The sequence below is a fragment of the Oncorhynchus mykiss genome, chromosome 2 (genome assembly GCF_057628025.1).
Source record: "Oncorhynchus mykiss isolate SJ-2025 chromosome 2, ASM5762802v1, whole genome shotgun sequence".
Lineage (NCBI taxonomy): Eukaryota > Metazoa > Chordata > Actinopteri > Salmoniformes > Salmonidae > Oncorhynchus > Oncorhynchus mykiss.
In genome coordinates, this window is record NC_143023.1 from 81,514,335 (window position 1) to 81,542,102 (window position 27,768).

The 27,768-nt window shown below is 43.5% G+C and overlaps 1 protein-coding gene and 1 long non-coding RNA gene across 3 annotated transcripts; both read left to right on the plus strand.

The window, feature by feature from the left end:
- Positions 1–22: 22 nt before the first annotated feature.
- On the plus strand, positions 23–1,560 carry LOC149985255 (uncharacterized). The gene is made up of 2 exons (XR_016488624.1): positions 23–181; positions 658–1,560. It is a non-coding gene; the product is annotated as an uncharacterized LOC149985255 (long non-coding RNA).
- A 619-nt stretch (positions 1,561–2,179) lies between these two features.
- Positions 2,180–26,731, plus strand: LOC110497588 (F-box only protein 31). 2 transcript variants are annotated; one of them, XM_090209339.1, is made up of 11 exons: positions 2,191–2,714; positions 4,240–4,315; positions 9,623–9,634; positions 9,827–9,897; positions 10,452–10,528; positions 10,727–10,894; positions 11,662–11,736; positions 12,088–12,197; positions 18,223–18,376; positions 23,509–23,945; positions 24,281–26,731. In XM_090209339.1, the coding sequence occupies exons 1-11, from the start codon at positions 2,294–2,296 to the stop codon at positions 24,501–24,503; spliced, it is 1,824 nt and encodes a 607-aa protein (XP_090065465.1). In that variant the 5' UTR covers positions 2,191–2,293; the 3' UTR covers positions 24,504–26,731. The 2 variants fall into 2 exon arrangements, with proteins under 2 accessions (XP_021429452.2, XP_090065465.1); XM_021573777.3 differs by lacking the exons at positions 9,623–9,634; positions 9,827–9,897 and having other exon boundaries at positions 2,180–2,714; positions 4,240–4,311.
- The last annotated feature ends 1,037 nt before the right edge of the window (positions 26,732–27,768 follow it).

Genomic DNA, 27,768 nt, shown 5'->3' on the forward strand with positions numbered 1-27,768 from the left:
CCACCATGTGCTGCCTACAAATGTCTATTTCTTTACAATAAAAAAGAAAAGCAGACGAGTTAGCTAATAGCTCATTCAAATTTCCAACGATTAGCTGGTTAGCTATATGAACTAATGAAATATGCATATTCCCACGTTGTATACCAGGTGTTAGCTGGATAATTTATCTGACAGTGTCAAGGTAACGTTAACAGACAGACAGACGAGATATGGAAAAACATTCACTTAAACTGTCTTGTTTGCTAGCAGGTAACATCAGTGCATTAGGCTACATCGCGTTAGTACAGTCGGCTAACAACTTAGCTAGCTACAGTACTTAAAGTAACAGTAGCAAGCTGTGTTTTGACAGGTTGTCTAAATAGTTTGTCACATCATCATCATCAAAATAGTCTGTCAGACCCAATATTTCCATACTTGTGTGATTTCATAGTAGGCATACGTTGGATACTTTGAAATTACTTAAACGTTACTGTGGCTAGCTAGCAAGACGTTTATATTGAATAAACATGTACTTCTGTGTGTGTTCTAATGTGCTGAGGAAGCGAAGATGTTAGGTAAAGGTTAGATGCCATTCATTTAATGTTCCATCTATACATCCAATCAGCTCACTGTTTTAAAATGTACATCCTATACTCATCCTCCCTCTTATTTCTATAGCAGACATGGTGGCCCATCTTCAAAAAGTTACCAGATGAGAGCCGGTCTGGCTGCATCACCACATGTAAAGGCAGCTGCACTGGAAGATCACCAAGGACTTCAGCCATAGCCTGTTCTCGCCACTTCCGTCTGGCAGACTATAACGGAGCATCCACCACCTCGCCATGAGACAGTGGAAAAGCCTGGCTATCCACCTGCAGAACCTGCTGTTCACCTGCACCGTAAGAGACTATTTCTACTGACTCTGTAGCAGTATTGCTTCCATCCCTCTCCTTGCCCCAACCTGGGCTTGAGTCAGATCGACAACTTGAACGGATCGACAACTTGTCACCCACAAAGCATCGTTATCTATCACTCCACAAAAGCTGTGATCTCCACACCTGTGTCCAGCTGGGCCTCTGTTCATGACCTCCACATCTATGCTCTGTTGTCCCTCAGTCATCCCCATCCTCTGCTCTACTCCAGTTGCTCTCCATTTTCAGTAAATTATATATAATTGTAATTATTTGTTCAATTGTTTGTCCCTCTGTGGTGTTTATTTAACTGTATATACAGCATAATTTTTCATTGATGTATTACTCAACAGTATGTCCCCCTTCCTCTTAATTCACTCTGAGCAAAAAAAGCCCTTTGCTGAATTCTCTAATTACATTTTGATCAATTAATGTGCGTTTTTGAAAGCTCCATTGTATAAACTATTTAATTGTCCTGTTTGTGTGCCTTGTGCACTGATTTCAAACAATTATTGTATATTTGTCATTCTCATGTCTTCCTCCAATTCTGTGTTTTCAATTGATTTACAATCAAAACAACTTATCTAACATTAGGTTTATAGATGTGAACTTGATATTAAATGTATAGATTAAGCCATTTCTCTTATTGAGATAAACAAGATTTAACTACTGTGGTGTTTTTTGTATGTTTTTATTTAACCTTAATTTAGCAAGTCAGTTAAGAACAAATTCTTATTTACAATGACGGCCTACCCCGGCCAAAACCAAACGACGCTGGGTCACATTTAGGCAACCCCTCTATAAATTCGAATCCTGAAGCGGGTGAACGGTTTGACAAAAAGAGACCGGTTTTCATAATAAAAATGTATGGATGATGACAGATTTACGGGGTAAAAGGAACGAGGACTGTCGGAAGAAGCCCGATGCTATTCTACTCTCAGATTTTCACACGAAAGGAAAATAAAGCATAAAACAACAATTCAACAAATACGTCAGCCGTGTCCGGATTCCATAAATATTGATCCTTCGTAGCAAATGCCCCTCGAATTGGCTAAACTTATTAATTCCCGGTGGCATGACCTCGACTAATGTTATGTCAAATTGATAACGCGTTTGACTCCTGACTAACGTTTTTTTCCGCATCTAGGTAAATTGTATTTAGACAGATATTACTACATTCCATCACGCATTTACAACGCATGTAAAATGCATAGATATACAGTATATCCACGTTTATCTGGTTGAAACCTGGTTGACAATTCAATTGGAAGTCCCTACGTAGCTACGTCAACTTTGCGTCATAGGTTTCCGCCCAGGCACGCAAGGACGGGGGAGATAATCGAAACTGCAGCTAGTACAGTTGTTGTGGTGATGTAATGTTACCCTTTTGGTGACTACTACGGATGGCTGTGTGTGCCAGGCTCTGCGGAGTGGGTCAGTCGCGGAGGTGCAGGCGGCGACAGCGGCATAATCAACAGGACCAGGGAAGCGACTCCGACATGGACGACGAGGTAGGGGTGCGGATTGTGGGCAAGACACAAGCCGTCACTGGCGGCCCCGAAAACCCCTCGGCCGCGGCAGGGCCGAGTGTGGCCCACGAAGCCACTGCTGAATGTGGTCGTGCAAATGTCAGACTTTCGTATGGGCAAAGTGCAAGCACCGGACCACCGAACCCGCAGTCCCTGTTGGATCTGCCCCCAGAGCTTTTGGTGGGAATATTCTCCTCGCTGCCGGGCACAGAGCTTCCAAACCTTGCGCTCGTCTGCAAGACATTCAGGCAAATCCTCAGCACAGAAACCATCTGGAGAAGGCGATGCACGGAGGGTAAATAATGCGGTGATCGCTCATCATTGCAGATATTCTTCTATCATGTCCTATGCTAAATGTGGCGTTTTATCAAACGGGAATTGACAGTAGCCTATATGATTTGGGACGTAGGTAAGTCTATAGGTTGGGCCAGGGAAGGGTCCGGGTATTGCGTTGTTGTTTTTGCAGTTTCTATTTCTATATATTGCTGTGGTCCGGGGAGATTCAATGTAAGGGTTTTCTGAAAGCTTTCTTATCGACCAGTCTACGGGCACCGAGTAGGAACTTTGTTGATTGCTGTTATGCAATGCACTGTTCCAACCTTTGCTTTGAACACACCATTATGAAAGACTACATTGCCTCAACTATCCTTGTCTTCTACAACCCTATCTAAATATCATAACCCATAGACATAAATTACTGTAAAAGGGTTCATGTAGCGCTACCTCCTGTCAATTATTCAAATCGGAGGTCCAGAGTACTGCTGGTTTTGACTTACCTTATAATTATTGCACCCATCTGGTGTCCCAGGTCCAAATCAGTCCTTGATTAGAGGGGAAGAATGAATTGGCTTCAAGGTCTAGATTTGAATTTGCCTGGTATACACCATGTATTGGATTTAGATTTTTCTTACTACGTTCGTAGTATCCAATCCATTATTGGGTCAGTATTGCTTTTGAAATGTGGGATGTGCATATCTCATACAAGACTGGGGGGCTTGATCTGAATGTGTTTAAGCCCAGTGGTTCCCAAACTGTGGGTCGGCAGGGTGGCCGCGGGGTCCCCCCACATTGTTTTCACTGCATAGCTTAGAGAGCTTTTATAACTTGTCAGAAATGTCCAGATCAACAAGCCCATGTCAGCTAACATTTTTTTATTTAGTTTTTTTAGCCCATATATATTGTTGTCATTTTTAATCACTCAAATATCACATGAATATACACAGACATGCCAATATGTATAGAATTGCAACAAAATTAGTTTTAAAAGTGAACATTTTGTGTCATGAACAGTGCTTGTGCCCATAGAAATAGACGTGGGGGCGCGGGATGTTCCACAATGCTGGAAGGGGGCACCTCGAGTTAAAAAGTTTGGGAACCCCTGCTTTAGCCAACGCTTGACTTTTATTGTCATGCCATCATGTTTTGCACAGTTGCCTGGTCACTAGATCTGTATGCACAATTAGCTTTGACCAGGGTACTGTCACAACCTACTTTGTCCTTCAGTGTCACATGTCTGTTTTTATAGAGAATGATAGAGGCCATTGGGGAGTGGCCAAAAGTCCATATTGGCATGGGCAGAGCTGTTGAGGGCTTCCACTATTTTAATGGAGGCAAATAGGTGGGACTTCCAACTTCATTGGCTGATCCCTCCTGGTGACCCTGTTGGAGTCATGTCCAACTGGGTCATCAGGAGGGATTAGCCAATTGTAAAGAAGTACATTTACTACTTCAAAATGGAGTAGTCAATTTATATAATGGCACAGATACAAAGATGAGTCATCTATCTATCTCTATGGTCTGTCTCTATCTCTCTCCCACAGAGTTTGGCATGAGGGAAGACCTGCGCAAGATAGAAGTGGTGGGTGTGTCCAGTCGGGAGCTCTATGCCAAACGTGAGTCTCTCTGTAAAACCCAACCCACTCCCTCACCCCTACCAACTCGCTCGGGGGGTCCTTCATTGTACCATGTTGCTGACGAAACTCAGAGGGTGACTTCCAGAGAGTGGCGAGGGGATCAATAGACCCATAAACTTCGGGACACACTCCTGACTTGAATGATGCAATTCATGGTCCACTTTTAAATAATACATTTAGTATGATATTCAAATGAACTAACCCCCCTGTTGTTTTACAAGATTTAGACCTCTGTAACAGTTAAACATTTCATTTGGGGGGTATTTAACAGTGGAGGCTGCTGAGGGAAGGATGACTCATAATAATGTCCAGAATGGAGTGAATGGAATGGTATCAAACACAGTTTCCATGTGTTTGATACCATTCTATTCACTCCATTCCAGCCATTACGCTCCATTCCAGCCTTTATTATACGCCCTCCTCCCCTCAGCAGTCTCTACTGGTATTTCCTCTGTTACATGTGTCACGTTGTGAAATCAGACAAACAAATTCAGGTGGCTTATAATTAGGAACACCTAGGGCTGTTGCGGTGACAGTATTACCGCCACACCAGCGGTCACGAGTCATGAAGGCAGGCAAATTCCAAGTGACTGTTTAGTCACGATAATTAGGCTTCTCCAAGCTCTGATGCTGCTGATGGTCATTAGTAGCTTACCAAACTTGCTTACTGCCTGGTCCTCTGCACTCTATTGTCCCTCTAATCACTTTGACAGCAATGCAAATATAATAGAAAATCTAATCAAACACGTGATGAGAGCCTATGAGCTCATCTTGCGCAACATTTCTATAGGCTATGTAATTGCGTGAGAAAACAGAGTGATGGCCTCTAAAAAAGAGTAGGATCCCATCAGCTTTCTATAGGCTAGGCCTACAGGAGTATAGCCTACCTGGCTGGTATGAAAATTAACAATGGGAAAAGCATCCTCCATTCGCTATTTAAGTGCATAGATGACATGTCTTTTTTCCTGCTGCCCCTGTTTCGAGACAGGTGCTTGATAATGGTCCATTCTAAATAAAACATTTCGCACATGTTATTTAGTATATGTAAAAACAAGATTAAATCAAGAATAGTTTGATGGCGACAATATTAGCTGATCACTTGTGAGTTATATGTTATCACTTGTGAAGGGGCAAGGGGGTGATTTGGGATTCAGCCACTCTAACTAAAACATCCAAAATACACTGCTCAAAACAATAAAGGGAACACTTAAACAACACAATGTAACTCCAAGTCAATCACACTTCTGTGAAATCAAACTGTCCACTTAGGAAGCAACACTGATTGACAATACATTTCACATGCTGTTGTGCAAATGGAATAGACAACAGGTGGAAATTATAGGCAATTAGCAAGACACCCCCAATAAAGGAGTGGTTCTGCAGGTGGTGACCACAGACCACTTCTCAGTTCCTATGCTTCCTGGCTGATGTTTTGGTCACTTTTGAATGCTGGCGGTGCTTTCACTCTAGTGGTAACATGAGACGGAGTCTACAACCCACACAAGTGGCTCAGGTAGTGCAGCTCATCCAGGATGGAACATCAATGCGAGCTGTGGCAAGAAGGTTTGCTGGGCTGTCAGCGTAGTGTCCAGAGCATGGAGGCGCTACCAGGAGACAGGCCAGTACATCAGGAGACGTGGAGGAGGCCGTAGGAGGGCAACAACCCAGCAGCAGGACCGCTACCTCCGCCTTTGTGCATGGAGGAGCAGGAGGAGCACTGCCAGAGCCCTACAAAATGACCTCCAGCAGGCCACAAATGTGCATGTGTCTGCTCAAACAGTCAGAAACAGACTCCATGAGGGTGGTATGACGTCCACAGGTGGGGGTTGTGCTTACAGCCCGACACCGTGCAGGACGTTTGGCATTTGCCAGAGAACACCAAGATTGGCAAATTCGCCACTGGCGCCCTGTGCTCTTCACAGATGAAAGCAGGTTCACACTGAGCACATGTGACATACATGACAGAGTCTGGAGACGCCGTGGAGAATGCCTGCTGCCTGCAACATCCTCCAGCATGACCGGTTTGGCAGTGGGTCAGTCATGGTGTGCGGTGGCATTTCTTTGGGGGGGCTGCTGTTAAACACTTTCCAGTGGTTAGCACCCTTGGAGGGATATTCATGCCTTTTTGTAGCTGTATGGGTCATCTCAAGATTGCATGTGGGAAATTGCTCCTTGGGGTGTAGATGGTGCCTACTCAGCATCTACGTCATGACATTATCAGGGCTTTTACAGGATTAGGGGTAGGTTGGGTATGGTTGTAGTATTGTGTGGTTGGTCATTGATAACAAACCCTGTACTATGACTAAGACAGGCTAGGTGTTTCTCGATCCTCAAGGTCCTTTCAAGCTCTCTTTTTGTTTCCCTCTGTCTAATCTCTCTCTCTCTCTTCTGGCTCCCACTTCCCCTTCCTCCCTCAGTGGTGGTACCAGTGGTGTGCTCCGGGACCCTATGTGTCTGCCGCTCCCCTTCTCTCTCTCTTTACCACCAATATAGAAACCACCTCACACATGTAAGAGGTGTTTCAAGTGTTCACTAAAATGTTTTAACGAGGCCTCCCGGGTGGCGCAGTGGTTAAGGGCGCTGTAGTGCAGCGCCAGCTGTGCCACTAGAGACCTTGGGTTCGCGCCCAGGCTCTGTAGTAACTGGCCGCGACCGGGAGGTCCGTGGGGCGACGCACAATTGGCCTAGCGTCGTCCAGTTTAGGGAGGGATTGGGATATCCTTGACTCATCGCGCACCAGCGACTCCTGTGGCGGGCCGGTCGCAGTGCACGCTAACCAAGGTTGCCATGTGCACGGTGTTTCCTCCGACACATTGGTTGGCTGGCTTCCGGGTTGGATGCGCGCTGTGTTAAGTGCGGCTTGGTTGGGTTGTGTTGTGTATCGGAGGACGCATGACTTTCAACCTTCGTCTCTCCCGAGCCCGTACGGGAGTTGTAGCGATGAGACAAGATAGTAACTACTAAAGTTGTAGCGATGAGACAAGATAGTAACTACTAAAAACAATTGGATACCACGAAAAATTGGCCTAGCGTCGTCCAGTTTAGGGAGGGATTGGGATATCCTTGACTCATCGCGCACCAGCGACTAGAGTTGTAGCGATGAGACAAGATAGTAACTACTAAAAACAATTGGATACCACGAAAAATTGGCCTAGCGTCGTCCAGTTTAGGGAGGGATTGGGATATCCTTGACTCATCGCGCACCAGCGACTCCTGTGGCGGGCCGGTCGCAGTGCACGCTAACCAAGGTTGCCATGTGCACGGTGTTTCCTCCGACACATTGGTTGGCTGGCTTCCGGGTTGGATGCGCGCTGTGTTAAGTGCGGCTTGGTTGGGTTGTGTTGTGTATCGGAGGACGCATGACTTTCAACCTTCGTCTCTCCCGAGCCCGTACGGGAGTTGTAGCGATGAGACAAGATAGTAACTACTAAAAACAATTGGATACCACGAAAAAGGGGCCATTTAAAAAAAAAATTATACATTTTTTATTTATTTTTTTACAAATGTTTCAACGCTGGAAATACAGACGGACAGAGACATTAGATGGAAGAGACATTAGAGACATTAGACGCCAGAAAGACAGACGACAGACTAGATGGAAGGATGGACAGAAATATGGATATGGTCCCATGTTTCATGAGCTGAAATAAAATATCCCAGAAAAGTTCCATATGAACAAAAAGCTTTTTTCTCTCAGATTTTGTGCACCAATTTGTTTACATCCCTTTTAGTGAGCATTTCTCCTTTGCCAAGATCCATCCATTGCCACAGATGTCTCAAGTTTTGAGAGAGAGTGCAATTGCCATGCTGCCTTCAGGAATCTCCACCAAAGCTGTTGCCAGAGAATTGAATGTTCATTTCTCTACTGTAAGCTGTCTCCAACGCCATTTTAGAGAATTTGGCAGTACGTCCAACCAGCCTCACAACCGCAGACCACGTGTAACCACGCCAAACCCAGGACCTCAACATCTGGCTTCTTCACCTGCGGGATCATCTGAGACCAGCCACCCGAACGGAACAGCTGATGAAACTGAGGAGTATTTCTGTAATAAAGCCCGCTTGTGGGGAAGAACTCATTCTGATTGGCTGGGCTTATGCCCTCACAGGTCCACTCAATGCTGCGCGCCAGCCCAGTCATGTGAAATCCATAGATTAGGGCCTCATTTATTTATTTCAATTGACTGATTTCCTTATGAACTGTAACTCAGTAAAATCGTTGAAATTGTTGCATGTTGCGTTTATATATTTGTTCAGTATGTGTATATATCCATACTAGTCCAAAGTTTGGACACACCTACTCATTCCAGGGTTTTTATTTATTTAGACTATTTTCTACATTGTAGAATAATAGTGAAGACATCAAAACTATGAAATAACACATGGAGTCATGTAGTAACCAAAAAAAGATATTTGGTGAAAGACCAAGTCCATATTATGGCAAGAACAACTCAAATAAGCAAAGAGAAACGACAGTCCATCATTACTATAAGACATGAAGGTCTGTCAATCCGGAACTTTAAAAAAACCATCAAGCACTATGATGAAACTGGCTCTCATGAGGACCGCCACAGGAAAGGAAGACCCATAGTTACCTCTGCTGCAGGAGGATAAGTTCGTTAGAGTTACCAGCCTCAGAAATTGCAGCCCAAATAAATGCTTCACAGAGATCAAGTAACACACATCTCAACATCAACTGTTCAGAGGAGAATGTGTGAATCATGCCTTTAATGGTCAAATTGCTACAAAGAAACCACTACTAAAGGACACCAATAATAAGAAGAGACTTGCTTGGGCCAAGGAACACGAGCAATGGACATTCGACCGGTGGAGTCCAAATGTGAGTTTTTTTGCAGAGTAGGTGAACGGATGATCTCCGCATGTGTGGTTCCCACCGTGAAACTTGGAGGAAGAGGTGTGATGGTGTGGGAGTGCTTTGCTGGTGACACTGTGATTTATTTAAAATTCAAGGCACACTTAACCAGCATGGCTACCACAGCATTCTGCAGTGATATGCCATCCCATCTGGCTTGCGCTTAGTGGGACTATTATTTGTTTTTCAACAGGACAATGACCCAAAACACCTCCAGGCTGTGTAAGGGCTATTTGACCAAGAAGGATAGTGATGCATCAGATGACCTGGCCTCCACAATCACCCAACCTCAACCCAATTGAGATGGTTTGGGATGAGTTGGACCGCGGAGTGAAGGAAAAGCAGCCAACAAGTGCTCAGCATATGTGGGAACTCCTTCAAGACTGTTGGAAAAGCATTCCAAATGAAGCTGGTTGAGAGAATGCCAAGAGTGTGCAAAGCATCATCAAGGCAAAGGATGGCTACTTTGAAGAATCTCAAATATAAAATATATTTTGATTTGTTTAACACTTTTTTTTTTGGTTACTACATGATTCCATATGTGTTATTTCATAGTTTTGATGTCTTCACTATTATTCTACAATGTAGAAAATAGTAAAACATTTACAAAAATGGAATGAGTAGGCGTGTCCAAACTTTTGATTGTTACTGTATAAACTATCAGCATATGAACTACAGGGACATGTACAAGCACTGTATATACTGTTGCACAAGCCTGACCTGACTGTCTCGACACGCGTGTGCTAGTGTGTGACTGACTCCCATACGGACTTGTTTTATGTTATTGCAGCCGGTTGTGACATATACCATTTGTTTACTGACTGTGTGATGTGGTTTTGAAGTGAATGCACTTTGCCCCTTACCTTTAACTGGGACATCTGACGACTAAAACTGGTACTGAAAAAAATCACTGTATGTGTGATGTGTGCATTTAACATGCTTGTCAACATGGTTAGTGCTTGGTGACAGCGCCCTGTTTAATTTGTCTACATCATGCACTCTTTTGGAACAATGGAAACCATGCCCTTGATATAACTTCACGTGTCACCCGTCTTCTCATGTGAGTACAATAACAATGTGTCCCCTCTGCCATATCTGCTGTCCATGAGTTAAGGCCAGACCTCGACTATGGTATGTTAAGTTGTCATCAGTTTCTCAGTCTAAATTCTGTTATGTATTGCTGTGATACCCTGTGATTGAACTGTTCACCACTTAGTGTTTAACCCTTTGTTGCACTGTTGTGTTGCAGTGCTGCACCCATACAGACACATCCTGGGTCTTTGGCAGCCTGACATAGGGCCGTACGGAGGGCTGCTCAACGTGGTGGTATGTAATCAGAACACACACTATTGTGTTCCTTCTTTGTCACATTTAAATAAATAAAAAGTGTATTTTAAATTGTTCAGCCCACCTTGTTGTAGAAATGAGTCTTTTCCCATCAAAACATTTTATTTGTGCTAGGTGGTGATCACTTTTTCCTTTTCTTCTCTCTCTTTACTTCTCTACTACACCATCCCTCTCCAGGTTGACGGGCTATTCATCCTTGGCTGGATGTATCTGCCCCCCCACGACCCTCGGGTCGAGGATCCCATGAGGCGGCGGCCACTCTTCCGCATCCACATGTTGGAGAGCAACAAGGCAGCAGTGGAGTGTATGTACGGACACAAGGGCCCTCACAAGGGGGACGTCCAAGTGAGTCCATTTTCTTCTTTTGTGTTTTGAATGGGCGTAAAACCAACATTGGTGATTTATTGTACAGCCACCTGCAGTTCTTTTTAGAGGGGCAATCTGCAGTTGGCAAAAATCTGAGGGATAGGCCTGGAGAAATGTAACCACTCTTAAATTCATGAGCTATTGATGCAAGGACAATATCCACAGTATCGAAATTATGGTGTTAACCATATTTTGAGTCTATACGGTATTTGTTTATGTTTACATAAACAAGCTGATATTTTGGGTTCTGATTGGGTTTGACAGTTGAACTAAGCTTGCGAGTCATTTCTAAGTTCTATTTCAATCAATTAGTATATACTGTATCATTCATTTATAAGTTAAAAAAATGGATGTTGCAACTGTGGATTTCCCCTTTAATGTTTGCTCAGGAGTATAATTTAACTGATCTACTGACCTGGATGGCATTCTTTGAACCAGCAAGACCCACCCAGTCAACTACTTTAAAATGTTGTATGTCTTTTGTCACCAGTTTTTGTTGCTTTTCCAACTTTGTAGTGCCCATAAGAGGGACTGTTAGGTGAGACCGACAACACAACTGATTAATCGATAATATATAATATATAATAAGGGAAATAACGATGCGCTTATTGTGCTTAAATAGTCATAATCATCACTGATGTTATCCTTTTGTAATGTGTAAGCCGGTGCACTCACTGTGTGGTGAAGTAGTCCCCTGTCTTCCATGGCTTTGTGATTTAAGATGGGATGTCTTCTCCTATTTCCAGACTGGGAAGAAGGACGAGTTCTCGACCAAGTGCAACCAGACAGACCACCACCGCATGCCAGGGGGGAGGCAGGAGGTGAGGAGGGGAGAACGATCTCTTGTAACTTCGCAACAGTTTGTATATTGTTCTCACATGGCTGAGGCAACTCAGTATCTGTCAAATTAATTAATTAATCAATCACATATTTGTATAGCACTTTTTGCAAACACATTTAACCTCAAAGTTATCATACTGAAAGTGTTCCGATTGTCTAAGATTTGTGTTGAATCAAGTCATTCAGCAGATGGTAAATGATTATCAAGCAGGCAAGAGTGACTGCTATGCATTGTTACAGGATAGATACTGTGATGACAGTTGATTTCGATAGGGGATTGGGGCAAATCGGTAAGTGGGCATGACCGTGGGTTTTTGATGTTCTGTTGGCAGGAGTTCCGGACGTGGCTTGAGGAGGAGTGGGGGAGGACACTGGAGGACATCTTCCATGAGCACATGCAGGAGCTCATACTCATGAAGTTCATCTACACAAGCCAATATGAGTAGGTTTTCCTTATGACATAGTCCAGCGGTTCCCAAAATTGGGTCAGGGGTGTGTGCAGGTACTGCAGGGGGTCCGTGGCCAGATATCTTTCTCTCTCTCGTGTGTGTGTGTGCTACCGTTCAAAAGTTTGGGGTCACTTAGAAATGTCCTTGTTTTTGAAAGAAAAGCAACAAAAAAATTGTCCACTAAAATCATATAAAATTGATCAGAAATGCAGTGTAGACATTGTTAATGTTGTAAATGACTATTGTAGCTGGAAAAGGCTGATTTTTAATGGATTATCTATACAGGGGTACATAGGCCCATTATCAGCAACTATCACTCCTGTGATGGTTACACACTTCATGAAGCTGCCCGTTGAGGTCTTGTGAGGCATCTGTTTCTCAAACTAGACACTCTAATGTACTTGTCCTCTTGCTCACTTGTGCACCGGGGCCTCCCACTCCTCTTTCTATTCTGGTTAGGGCCAGTTTGCACTGTTCGGTTAATGGAGTAGTACGCAGCGTTGTACGATATCTTCAGTTTCTTGGCAATAACTTTCCTCTGAAACTCATCAGTCTATTATTGTTCTGAGAAATGAAGGCTATTCCATGCGAGAAATTGCCAAGAAACTGAAGATGTCGTACAACGCTGTGTACTACTCCCTTCACAGAACAGTGCAAACTGTCTCTAACCAGAATAGAAATAGGAGTGGAAGGCCCCGGTGCACAAGTGAGCAAGAGGACAAGTACATTAGAGTGTCTAGTTTGAGAAACAGACGCTTCACAAGTCCTCTACTGGCAGCTTCATTAAATAGTACCCGCAAAACACCAGTTTCAACGTCAACAGTGAAGAGGTGACTCCGGGATGCTGACCTACTAGGCAGAGTTCCTCTGTCCAGTGTCTGTGTTCTTTTGCCCATCTTAATCGTTTTTATTTGTATTGGCCAGTCTGAGATATGGCTTCTTCTTTGCAACTCTGCCTAGAAGGCCAGCATCCCGAAGTCGCCTCTTCACTGTTGAGGTGTTTTGCGGGTACTACTTCTACTTTTCTGCGTTTCTAACCTGAATGTAAAACCACATCAACAACTTTTTCAAACTTTTTATAAACAGCTGAATGTTTGACCTCTTTCCAAACAGGTTACACAAAACGTTGGAGGCTATGACATCTTCGTCTTCTCTGCTATTCAAATCTGTTCGCGGAAAAAAAAGATCCAGTACGGATTTAACCGTACAGCTGTTTTAGTAACTGCATTTAAAAAAAATCTAACTTTTTCCAAAGAACTGCTGTTTTTACCACTCCCCCAACAAGTCAGACAACTTTTAACGTATTAAATCTTCCTCTACTTCTCTGCTATTCAAATCTGGAATCAGAACAGAATTATTTTACAGCTGTTTGTAGGAGGTTATGCATTGCTAAGCATACTAACAAAAACTTAAAGGCTATGCATCTTGTTCTACTTCTCAGAAAATAATGATACTACTAATCAAGAGGTACAGCTGTTTAAGTAACCGCATCACCTAATTTAGCTGACTTCCCACTGTTGAATTAGCTGCCATGGAACCTTCAAATTATAACAATGGGGCAGCACATAAGAGCTATTATGCCACACAACTAAACTCGCCTACCACTGCCTGTAGTTATCTTTTATCTTTAGTACTGGTCTGTAGGCTAAAATTCTGTGCTCGCCACCTACTAGAACCAAGGAATTTTCAAAAATTTCTTGACTATAACCCGAAAGTAGGATTGGAGACGACTTTCTTTTGATTTAAAACATTCTTTGTGTGGAGTAAAGAAGGACATACTGACTTACACAACACATTCACAACTCCCATTTGACCGAAAATGTCAATTTATTCACATTCCATATCTTATCTTTGCATTCATCTCTTCATCCATTAGGTGCCTCTGTTCTGGACCTGTCATAAATTACATCCCTAATTTAAAATGTCGACACAAGAAGAAGGGAATGGGTGTGTGGCGAAGACTCACTATAGGTGCATCTTTCTCCAGAATGCGCTCTGTCTTCCGCTAATTCGTGCGCATCATTGTGTGAATTCTTTGCCCTTTGTTTGTTAATGTATCTTTTTTTATATGGGATATTTTGCTTCAGCACTCGTAGAAGTACCTATCCTGTGTGCAAATGTAGGCCTATTGAAGTTCCTATCTGGGGATGACTGAGCCTAGTATTTCTGAGCTGCGGAACTTCTCAAAATATTTTTTTCATCACCTCACACCGAAGGTCAACAGAGTGTTTTACATCCATTGCAAATGACAATAGTTCCTCACTGCATTTGAAAAATGACCCCAACCCTCTCCCCACTGGGCAAAAACTGTTTGAATCAACCAAAAGTATTCAGACCCCTTGACTTTTTCCACATTTTGATCTAAAATTGATTAAAATATGTTTTTCCCTCTTCAATCTACACACAATAACCCATAATGACAAAGTGAAAACAGTTTTTTTTAGAAATGTTTGCTACTTTATTTAGAATAAAAAAAGATTACTTACAGTGCCTTGCGAAAGCATTCGGCCCCCTTGAACTTTGCGACCTTTTGCCACATTTCAGGCTTCAAACATAAAGATATAAAACTGTATTTTTTTGTGAAGAATCAACAACAAGTGGGACACAATCGTGAAGTGGAACGACATTTATTGGATATTTCAAACTTTTTTAACAAATCAAAAACTGAAAAATTGGGCGTGGGTTATGGGAGGATTTGGCCTGGGTAGTCCATTATTGTAAATCTAGAATCGGCTTCCTATTTCGCAACAAAGCATCCTTCACTCATGCTGCCAAACAACCTCGTAAAACTGACTATCCTACCAATCCTTGACTTCGGCGATGTCATTTACAAAATAGCCTCCAACAGTCTACTCAGCTATTTGGATGCAGTCTATCACAGTGGCATCTGTTTTGTCACCAAAGCCCCATATACTACCCACCACTGCGACCTGTATGCTCTCGTTGGCTGGCCCTCGCTTCATATTCGTCACTGGTCACCATAGCAGCACCCACCCATAGCATGTGCTCCAGCAGGTATATTTCACTGGTCACCCCCAAAGCCAATTCTTCCTTTGGCTGCCTATCCTTCCAGTTCTCTGCTGCCAATGACTGGAACGAATTGCAAATATCACTGAAGCTAGAGACTCATATCTCCCTCACTAACCTTAAGCATCAGCTGTCAGAGCAGCTCACAGATCATTGCACCTGTACATAGCCCATCTGTAAATAGCCCATCCAACTACCTCATCCCCATATTGTTATTTATTTTTTTGCTCATTGCACCACAGTATCTCTACTTGCACATTAATTTATTGCCTTACCTCCCTAATCTTACCTCATTTGCACACGCTGTATATAGATTTTTTCTATTGTGTTATTGACTGTACGTTTGTTTATTCCATGTGTAACTGTGTTGTTGTTTTTGCCGCACTGCTTTGCTTTATCTTGGCCAGATCGCAGTTATAAATGAGAACTTGTTCTCAACTGGCCTACCTGGTTAAATAAAGGTGAAATAAATAAAAACTCACAGAGAATAATATTCGGTAGCTTCTAGCTATGCTTGTATAACTTTGGATTTGCTTGTCTTTGCAATTTGTTTTTACATTTTTGCTCGTTAGCATTTAACTAGCATGTGATTTTTTATTAGTTGTGCAAATTTTGTTAGCAGTCTACTAATAGAGGCCCGATGGGCTTTTCTTTAATTTGTAGCGCCCCCTTGTGTGCCATGCCAGTAATACTGTAAATCCCAGAAAATAAGAGAAGGAAGGTACACTATATATACAAAAGTATGATGACACCCATTCAAATTAGTGTATTTGGCTATTTCAGTTACACCCATTACTGACAGGTGTATAAAATCTAGCATACAGTTATGCCATCTCCATAGACAAACATTTTCAGTAGAATGGCCTTACTGAAGAGCTCAGTGACTTTCAACGTGGCACCGTAATAGGATGCCACCTTTCCAACAAGTCAGTCCGTCAAATTTCTGCCCTGCTAGAGCTGCCCCCGTCACCTGTAAGTGCTATTATTGTGAAGTGGAAACATTTAGGAGCAACAACGGCTCAGACATGAAGTGGTAGGCCACACAAGCTCACAGCACGGGACCGCTGAAGCACGTAGCTCGTAAAAATCATCGGTTTTCGGTTGCAACACTCACTAACGAGTTCCAAACTGCCTCTGGAACAACGTCAGCACAATAACTGTTAGTCGGGAGCTTCATGAAATGGGTTTCCATGGCCGAACACAGCCTAAGATCACCATGCGCAATGCCAAGCGTTGGCTGGAGTGGTGTAAAGCTCGCCGCCATTGGACTCTGGAGCAATGGAAACGCGTTCTCTGGAGTGATGAATCGTGCTTCACCATCTGGCCGTTGGACGGACTAATCTGGGTTTGGAGGATGCCAGGACAATGCTACCTGCCCTAATGCATAGTGCCAACTGTAAAGTTTGGTGGAGGAGGAATATTGGTCTGAGGCTGTTTTTCATGGTTCGGGCTAGGCCCCTTAGTTCCAGTGAAGGGAAATCTTAACGCTACGGCATACAATGACATTCTAGACGATTCTGTGCTTCCAACTTTGTGGCAACAGTTTGGGGAAGGCCCTTTCCTGTTTCAGCAATACAATGCCCCTGTGCACAAAGCGAGGTCCATACAGAAATGGTTTGTCGAGATCGGTGTGGAAGAACTTGACTGGCCTTCACAGAGCCCTGACTTCAACCCCATCAAACACCTTAGGGGTGAATTGGAACGCCGACTGCGAGCCAGGCCTAATCGCCCAACATCAGTGCCCAACCTCACTAATGCTCGTGGCTGAATGGAAGCAAGTCCCCGCCGCAATTGATCCAACATCTAGTGAAAAGCCTTCCAGAAGAGTGGAGATAGCAGCAAAGGGGGGACCAACTCCATATTAATGCCAATGATTTTGGAATGAGATATTTGACGAGATATTTGGTCATGTAGTGTATGACTATGAAAATCTGGATACTGCCCAAGCCAAGTGATGATGTGGAAAACTGATTGGGTTTGCAAAAAGTAAGCAATGTAAGGGAATTTAGACTTTTTTTCACCAAACTTTTAACCTAATTCCAATGACATGGTGACATTTGTTGTTGGTTGACAACTCAACCAAATGTAAATCCAAACTAGACGTTGAACTGACGTCTGTGCCCAGTGGGTCCTTCTCGATAGGCCTAAGTAACCACCGTGCTTCAGTGTGAAATAGCAACCTATTGCTGATCCCATATCTCCAGTGAGAAAGTCATAAAATAGGCCATCTGAACATTTACAGTTATGTCTGTTCTGAGCTCATTGGCGCGGGAAACGGTCAGGGCCCAGTTGAAACAATGTTGCAAGTTTGCTATAGCGAAAGCTCAATCCAGACCAAGAGAGGTTGAAAGGCAGAGGAGAGCACTTAACGTTTTTGACTTAACCAACCGCCATGCATAGCAAATGTGATTTTAAAGAGGATATTTAAGCCTATTTTCATCAGGATGTTGTCTTTCGGCCACCGAGGGTGATCCATGGCCACCGAGGGTGATCCAAACCGGGATCCGAGGGTCAACTGCAGAATTTTGCATCCGACCTGTTCATATATCTGGTTGGTAATCGGGTTAAGGTATATCCGTGAAGACCTCTAGTTAATATAGCTAAAACAAACTTCTAAACTTCTTCCACTAGAGGCGCCATTGTATTTCCCTCCCCAAATGATAGCATAAACTTTTCTAATTCCTTATGTGTAATTATTACAGTTTGTATATACTTTGGTTTTCTAGTAGGAGAATTTGAAAGTGTAGTAGTATTATTTGTGATGAAATATGTGATCCAACTGCCCCACACTCTAAAGTAAATGTTGTCTATAAGACCAGACTTGACTTTATTTCACCACTTCACTTAAGTAAAATGTTTTAAACTTCTTCCGTCACCATAAAAATATTTTTTCAAAGAGCTGAAGCAAGTCGCACAATTTTTCTTCATGGAAAATGACCATCTAGTTGGCTTCATTAATGTTGATGATGCTGTAATGTTATTTTCTGACAGTAACTGCCTGACGTACCGGCGGATCTACCTCCCTCCACGACTGCCCTCTGATCTGTTGCAGCCGGGCCTGTTCAAAGGCACCTACGGCAGCCACGGCCTGGAGATCATCATGCTCAGCTTCCATGGGCCTCGCGCCAGGGCCACCAAGCTCACCGTGAGTACCCCACCTCCACCGCACCCCGGCTGGGCTCCCACCCCGCCTAGCCCCTAATGTTTCCAAACCAACAGTTTTTGGAAATGGAAAACCAAATTAAATGTTATTGGTCACATACACGTTTAGCAGATGTTATTGCGGGTGTAGTGAAATGCTTATGTTTGTAGCTCCATCAGTGCAGTAATATCTAACAATTCAAATCAAATTTTCAAATCAAATCAAATGTATTTATATAGCCCTTCGTACATCAGCTGATATCTCAAAGTGCTGTACAGAAACCCAGCCTAAAACCCCAAACAGCAAGCAATGCAGGTGTAGAAGCACAGTGGCTAGGAAAAACTCCCTAGAAAGGCCAAAACCTAGAGAGGAACCAGGCTATGTGGGGTGGCCAGTCCTCTTCTGGCTGTGCCGGGTGGAGATTATAACAGAACATGGCCAAGATGTTCAAATGTTCATAAATGACCAGCATGGTCGAATAATAATAAGGCAGAACAGTTGAAACTGGAGCAGCAGCACGGCCAGGTGGACAGGGGACAGCAAGGAGTCATCATGTCAGGTATTCCTGGGGCATGGTCCTAGGGCTTAGGTCCTCCGAGAGAGAGAAAGAAAGAGAGAAGGAGAGAATTAGAGAACGCACACTTAGATTCACACAGGACACCGAATAGGACAGGAGAAGTACTCCAGATATAACAAACTGACCCTAGCCCCCCGACACATAAACTACTGCAGCATAAATACTGGAGGCTGAGACAGGATGGGTCAGGAGACACTGTGTTCCCATCCGAGGACACCCCCGGACAGGGCTAAACAGGCAGGATATAACCCCACCCACTTTGCCAAAGCACAGTCCCCACACCACTAGAGGGATATCTTCAAAGACCTCCGCCACGGCACAACCCAAGGGGGGGGGTGCCGCCGCCGCCGCCAACCCAGACAGGATGACCACTTCAGTGAATCAACCCACTCAGGTGACGCACCCCCTCCAGGGACGGCATGAGAGAGCCCCAGTAAGCCAGTGATTCAGCCCCTGTAATAGGGTTAGAGGCAGAGAATCCCAGTGGAAAGCGGGGAACCGGCCAGGCAGAGACAGCAAGGGCGGTTCGTTGCTCCAGAGCCTTTCCGTTCACCCTCCCACTCCTGGGCCAGACTACACTCAATCATATGACCCACTGAAGAGATGAGTCTTCAGTAGAGACTTAAAGGTTGAGACCGAGTTTGCGTCTCTGACATGGGTAGGCAGACTGTTCCATAAAAATGGAGCTCTATAGGAGAAAGCCCTGCCTCCAGCTGTTTGCTTAGAAATTCTAGGGACAATTAGGAGGCCTGCGTCTTGTGACCGTAGCGTACGTGTAGGTATGTACGGCAGGACCAAATCAGAGAGATAGGTAGGAGCAAGCCCATGTAATGCTTTGTAGGTTAGCAGTAAAACCTTGAAATCAGCCCTTGCTTTGACAGGAAGCCAGTGTAGAGAGGCTAGCACTGGAGTAATATGATCCAATTTTTTGGTTCTAGTCAGGATTCTAGCAGCCGTATTTAGCACTAACTGAAGTTTATTTAGTGCTTTATCCGGGTAGCCGGAAAGTAGAGCATTGCAGTAGTCTAACCTAGAAGTGACAAAAGCATGGATTAATTTTTCTGCATCATTTTTGGACAAAAAGTTTCTGATTTTTGCAATGTTACGTAGATGGAAAAAAGCTGTCCTTGAAATGGTCTTGATATGTTCTTCAAAAGAGAGATCAGGGTCCAGAGTAACGCCGAGGTCCTTCACAGTTTTATTTGAGACGACTGTACAACCATTAAGATTAATTGTCAGATTCAGCAGAAGATCTCTTTGTTTCTTGGGACCTAGAACAAGCATCTCTGTTTTGTCCGAGTTTAAAAGTAGAAAGTTTGCAGCCATCCACTTCCTTATGTCTGAAACACATGCTTCTAGCAAGGGCAATTTTGGGGCTTCACCATGTTTCATTGAAATGTACAGCTGTGTGTCATCCGCATAGCAGTGAAAGTTAACATTATGTTTTCGAATAACATCCCCAAGAGGTAAAATATATAGTGAAAACAATAGTGGTCCTAAAATGGAACCTTGAGGAACACCGAAATGTACAGTTGATTTGTCAGAGGACAAACCATTCACAGAGACAAACTGATATCTTTCCGACAGATAAGATCTAAACCAGGCCAGAACTTGTCCGTGTAGACCAATTTGGGTTTCCAATCTCTCCAAAAGAATGTGGTGATCGATGGTATCAAAAGCAGCACTAAGGTCTAGGAGCACGAGGACCGATGCAGAGCCTCGGTCCGATGCCATTAAAATGTAATTTACCACCTTCACAAGTGCCGTCTCAGTGCTATGATGGGGTCTAAAACCAGACTGAAGCATTTCGTATACATTGTTTGTCTTCAGGAAGGCAGTGAGTTGTTGCGCAACAGCCTTTTCTAAAATTTTTGAGAGGAATGGAAGATTCGATATAGGCCGATAGTTTTTTATATTTTCTGGGTCAAGGTTTGGCTGTTTCAAGAGAGGCTTTATTACTGCCACTTTTAGTGAGTTTGGTACACATCCGGTGGATAGAGAGCCGTTTATTATGTTCAACATAGGAGGGCCAAGCACAGGAAGCAGCTCTTTCAGTAGTTTAGTTGGAATAGGGTCCAGTATGCAGCTTGAAGGTTTAGAGGCCATGATTATTTTCATCATTGTGTCTAGAAATTGTGTCTTTCTAATAATCATAATATTTTCCTCAAAGAAGTTCATGAATTTATCACTGCTAAAGTGAAAGTCATCCTCTTGGGGAATGCTGCTTTTTAGTTAGCTTTGCGACAGTATCAAAAAGGAATTTCGGATTGTTCTTATTTTCCTCAATTAAGTTAGAAAAATAGGATGATCGAGCAGCAGTAAGGGCTCTTCGGTACTGCACAGTACTGTCTTTCCAAGCTAGTCGGAAGACTTCCAGTTTGGTGTGGCGCCATTTCCGTTCCAATTTTCTGGAAGCTTGCTTCAGAGCTCGGGTATTTTCTGTGTACCAGGGAGCTAGTTTCTTATGAGAAATGTTTTTAGTTTTTAGGGGTGCAACTGCATCTAGGGTATTGCGCAAGGTTAAATTGAGTTCCTCAGTTAGGTGGTTAACTGATTTTTGTCCTCTGGCGTCCTTGGGTAGACAGAGGGAATCTGGAAGGACATCAAGGAATCTTTGTGTTGTCTGTGAATTTATAGCACGACTTTTGATGATCCTTGGTTGGGGTCTGAGCAGATTATTTGTTGCAATTGCAAACGTAATAAAATGGTGGTCCGATAGTCCAGGATTAGGAGGAAAAACATTAATATCCACATTATTTATTCCATGGGACAAAACTAGGTCCAGCGTATGACTGTGACAGTGAGTGGGTCCAAAGACATGTTGGACAAAACCCACTGAGTCGATGATGGCTCCGAAAGCCTTTTGGAGTGGGTCTGTGGACTTTTCCATGTGAATATTAAAGTCACCAAAGATTAGAATATTATCTCCTATGACTACAAGGTCCGATAGGAATTCAGGGAACTCAGTGAGGAACGCTGTATATGGCCCAGGAGGCCTGTAAACAGTAGCTATAAAAAGTGATTGAGTAGGCTGCATAGATTTCATGACTAGAAGCTCAAAAGACGAAAACGTCATTTTTTTTTTTTTTGTAAATTGAAATTTGCTATCGTAAATGTTAGCAACACCTCCGCCTTTGCGGGATGCACGGGGGATATGGTCACTAGTGTAGCCAGGAGGTGAGGCCTCATTTAACACAGTAAATTCATCAGGCTTAAGCCATGTTTCAGTCAGGCCAATCACATCAAGATTATGATCAGTGATTAGTTCATTGACTATAATTGCCTTTGAAGTAAGGGATCTAACATTAAGTAGTCCTATTTTGAGATGTGAGGTATCATGATCTCTTTCAATAATGACAGGAATGGAGGTGGTCTTTATCCTAGTGAAATTGCTAAGGCGAACACCGCCATGTTTAGTTTTGCCCAGCCTAGGTCGAGGCACAGACACGGTCTCAATGGTGATAGCTGAGCTGACTACACTGACTGTGCTAGTGGCAGACTCCACTATGCTGGCAGGCTGGCTAACAGCCTGCTGCCTGGTCTGCACCCTATTTCATTGTGGAACTAGAGGAGTTAGAGCCCTGTCTATGTTGGTAGATAAAATGAGAGCACCCCTCCAGCTAGGATGGAGTCCGTCACTCCTCAGCAGGTCAGGCTTGGTCCTGTTTGTGGGTGAGTCCCAGAAAGAGGGCCAATTATCTACAAATTCTATCTTTTGGGAGGGGCAGAAAACAGTTTAACCAGCGATTGAGTTGTGAGACTCTGCTGTAGAGCTCATCACTCCCCCTAACTGGGAGGGGGCCAGAGACAATTACAATTATAAAAAAAATTATAATTCAGTCTCTCGATCCCAACTTTGATGCACCTGTACTTACCTCGCCTTCTGGATGATAGCGGAGTGAACAGGCCGTGACTCGGGTGGTTGTTGTCTTTGATGATCTTTTTGGCCTTCCTGTGACATTGGGTCCTGTAGGGAAGGTCAAAGGTAGTTTGCCGCTGGTGATGCATCGAACAAACCACACCACCCTCTGGAGAGCCCTGCGGTTGCTGTACCAGGCAGTGATGCCTGACAGATGCTCACAATTGTGCATCTGTAAAAGTTTGTCAGGGTTTTGGATGACAAGCCAAATTTCTTCAGCCTCCTGAGGTTGAAGAGGCACTGTTGCCCCTTCTGCACCACACTGTCTGTGTGAATGGAACATTTCAGTTTGTCTGTGATGTGTACGTAGAGGAACTTAAAACTTTCCACCTTCTCCACTGCTGTCCCTTTCGATGGATACGGAGGTGCTCAATCTGCTGTTTCCTGAAGTCGCCGATCAGCTATTTGTTTTGTCGACATTGAGTGAGAGGTTATTTTCCTGGCACCACACTCCCAGGGCCCTCACCTCCTCCCTGTAGGCTGTCTCATCATTGTTGGTAATCAAGCCTACTACTGTTGTGTTGTGAAAACAAACGTCTCTATTACGTCCCTATTACCGATGTTTGGGTAGTACCTCTTCCATTTCAAAATGTTTTCCCCCCTACTGAACATGCCCCTGTCCTTTCTCCTCCCTCCCAGGGGGATCCCAACGTTCCAGCAGGCCAGCTAACGCTCGATGTGGACCTGAATCGGCCTGTGCACCTTCCGGACCTCGAGCACCAGCGCAGCGTGGAGGAGCTGTCTCGCCTGGTGCTGGGGGTGCATGAGGAGGCGCAGCAGGAGGCGCAGAGCCCAGATGTGGCCCCCCAGGGGGTTGCTGTTGGAGAGGGGTCTGTGGCCCCCCAGGGGGTTGCTGTTGGAGAGGGGGCTGTGGCCCCCCAGAGGGCTGCTGCTGCAAAGGGGGCTGTGGATGGTGACGGGGCAGAGGGTCTGGAGTTGGCTATGGAAGCCCAATCAGAGAGCCGCCAGCCTGGGCCCAGCAGCAGCAGCAGTGCTCCCTCGGAGGCCCAGCCCTTTGTCCTGCCTCTGGGGGTCATGGCCCGCAACGAGGTGTACCCCCGTACCTGCAAGATGTGGTGAGTCCATCTATTTCACACATGTTCAAGTTGTTTTGCACATGTCCTCGTATAGCCAAGAGTGCTTGTCAAATGTAGCTGCATAGCGGAGTGAGAAGAGATACTCACACATGTATGTACACTTCTAATAGAATATAATGGTAATTTAGAAGACTCCTTCATCCAAATGGACTTAAAGTTAATGCATGTATTCAGTATATGTGGCCCATGTGGGAGTCAGACCCACACAACTCAAGTGTTACAAGCACAACACTCCGGCCATCTGAAACATTGGATCACAACATGTAGACTACGCAACAGGATATCTTGATAATTTTTTTCTTCATCAATTTCAGTTTCTACGGGACAGGCCTGATTGCCGGCCACGGCTTCACAAGCCCGGAGCGCACGCCTGGCCTCTTTATCCTGTTTGACGAGGACCGCTTCGGCTTCATCTGGCTAGAGCTCAAGTCGTTCAGCCTATACAGCCGCCTGACCGACCAGCTGGCCCACGCCTATGCCCCCAATATGGAGCTCTTTGAGGCTATGCTGCGCAACATGCAGTCCTGGACATCTTGATGGGGCAGATCCACACGTCTCGTACAAACATGTTTACTTAGGCCTCTACACACACCCCGATGTGTTGACTGCACCTGGAATACCTCTAGGCCCCTAGTTTGTAAACTATAAGTAATTCCCATAGTTTTTTCCTGATTAGGTCATGTGGTTAGGAAAAACTCTTGGCCCTAATTATCACTGTTATGTATGTATATTTTCCCTCTATAGACCCCGAAAACACAACACGATATTTACCCTCACCTATCCCTGTAGAATCACTACTGTATGCGCACACAGCTTTACAACCCAAACACCTCGACACCGTCCCACACATTTCTGGGCCTGGACAGAAACAACCTTTAGCCCCCTACCCCTTAGGCACCTAAAAGTCCCCCTAGCCTATCGGAGGGAAATGTGGAGATAGTACCATATCGCTTATTATCTAATAGTCTCTCCCTGTCCAATGTTTCCCCTCCTCTTACCTCCACTTGACCTCAGTATCTCTACTGCTGAGGCATGTCCACAGGTCATATGATATGACACTAAGGCTGCGTTTACACAGGCAGCCCTATTCTGATATTTTTTCCACTAATTCGTCTTTTGACCAATTTGATATTTTCACATCAGATCTTTTTCACAGCTGATCTGACGGGTCAAAATACCAATTAGTAGCTTCCTGTGTAAACCCAGCCAAAGGCTTCCTCAAAAGCTTCTTATTTATTTTTAAACCAAAGAAGAGGATTTGTTGACGTTTCACCCCACAAACTCTAGAACAAAGTATCCGTGCCTCTGACTGCATTTTTAGCCAAATTCTTTTGCTTTTTTTCACTCATTGATCTTTGGACCACTCAGATCAGCTTTGAAAAAGATCTGATGTGCTTCGTCAAAATACCAATTTATTGAAAACAAATCAGAATTGGGCTTCCTGTGTAAATGCAGCCCATGAGTTCTAACTATATACCATGTCTGCATTGCCTAGGGATTTCCTATTCATTCTACTAAAGCTATTATTGTGTAACTATTTGAATGCCTCATGTTTGGATGCATGCAGCATTTAATTTGTTTAATGCCACCTGTCTCTAATTATCTTATTCACAATCCGATTAAACACTTTTGGTTTGCTGTATATTGCTTATAGTTTGGTGCACAGATGGCATTATGGAATTGGAAAAGACTGCATCTCAGGCACTTTCACTCTTTTCGTGACTCGGTCAAGGAAGTTATACTGTAACTATGTTAATATTACACAATGGGGCATGTGCATATCAGAAACGATTACGTTTTATTTGCAAAATACTTCTGATGGATAGTATGTAGTAAAATGGAAATGTTGAATGAATGGAGATTTGAAAATTGCGTGTTTGGTACAAGCTTGTGCTGTACTGTAGCTGTATCAGCCATTCTTAGTTGGACTGATAGCATTGTCCTTTGGATGCTTTTAATAACAGGGTGTTATAAAGATATTGCAACATCCTCAATAATAATGACCGTTTGCAAAACATTGCACAACACAAAATGTAATTCAAGGTACTCTCATACTTTACATTATTTACATTGTGAAAAATGTGTGTTTGTCTCGCATTAGCCAACAGTGGTGCCCAGGGGGTCTCCTATTGCAAGTGAACTTTTCTAGGCAGGTCAGTGGATGGTTGTCTCTCAACTCCTCTATGGGTCCCTTTCCTTGACTCCTTTCCTTCATGACCACAAATGGACCAGGAGGGTTTTTCCACCATATGGCTTTCACCAGTCTTTTCCTGTCACCTGACATGTCAGTGATCATGGAGGGCAGGACATAAGGAAAATAAGCTAGTGGGCAGTATTGAGATAGTCACTATCTCATGGGAGGCTTCATTCAAAGCAGTACTTTTGTATTAGACTACAGCTTTACTAACATTAGCAAAAAACTAACTCTATAGAGAGTAAATAAGTAATATATATTAATGAAAGGAAACTATTTAATAAGTATGTTTTGATATTTTTTATTTTTGGGACAACTAGACATTTTTTAATCATTGCTTGTTGATTTGTGTTTTGTAAGCACATCGCTCATCTGTTTGTAACTAATGCTTCTGTGCACCGCTGTTTAAATGAATCACATTTGTAAATTGAGTCTTGCGCTTTATAAATTGCCAATCCCAGTGGCACGACTCCGCTGGAAACCGTTTGACCTGGTGAGCTGCTCTTAATCTGATTTCAGGGAGCTTTGCAGCCTACGTGCTCTTTCTCTTCTCAATAAAATAAACAACACATTTCTACTCTCTTTTTCCACACAATAATGCTGACATTTTCCATTTAAAATAAGCGCACACATTTGCTCATTCTGCCTCTTGGATCTAAAAGCACTTTCTAAAGTGTTAGTGCAATCTGGGACGTTCCTACATTAAACCCTGACGTAACCCTTACTTTTGACTTGGGCAGGAGCTCACTGGAGCTGAGTACCTGCACCTCAAATGTTCTACTTGAGCTCCTGTTCCTCTTATAGAATATTAGGTCAAAGTATTGTGGAGCTCCTGCACTGAAATATAAAGCCAAAATGAGTACCGTCACTTATCAGTCCAACTCAAGTACTGCCCTTATTAACCTTAACCATTTTAAAGGGCAACTTCAACGGGGTGAGACGTCCCAAGGATTCCGGGTAGCATTCTAAAGCCTGTCGCATGCTTACCAGTCAAAACACATTTTGTGACGTTTTTGTTAGTTTTGGTGTTCGGTAGGTTTATTTTTTCGGCTGTTCAAGCAAACAACATTTTTACCTGAGGGAAGCCGAAGTTATGCCCCCTCGTCTGTAGTTGGTCAACAGTACTAGGTCTGTCTACTCCTAGTACAAGTGGGAACTATGTACAGGATTCTTCGAGCAAGTGTTGGTCATTAAATGCAGACAAGTTTTCATGCAATTTTTTTCACTTGAAATACTGCACCAAACATCTTAGTTAAAAGAGTGTCTGAGACCTTGGCAGAAACATAAAAAATAAATGACAGATTTCTTTATTTATCTTAGATTAATTATTTTGAGGAAGTGTATACTGGCTATGTTGCTATGGCATATCAAGAGGGACAAACAGTAATACACTACCATTCAAACGTTTGGGGTCACTTAGGAATGTCCTTGTTTTTGAAAGAAAAACACTTTTTTGTCCATTAAAATAACATCAAGTTGATGATCAGAAATACAGTGTAGACATTGTTAATGTTGTAAATGACTATTGTAGCTGGAAACGGATGATTTTTAATGGAATATCTACATAAAACCTTTTTGCAATTTTGTTAGCACAGCTGAAAACTGTTG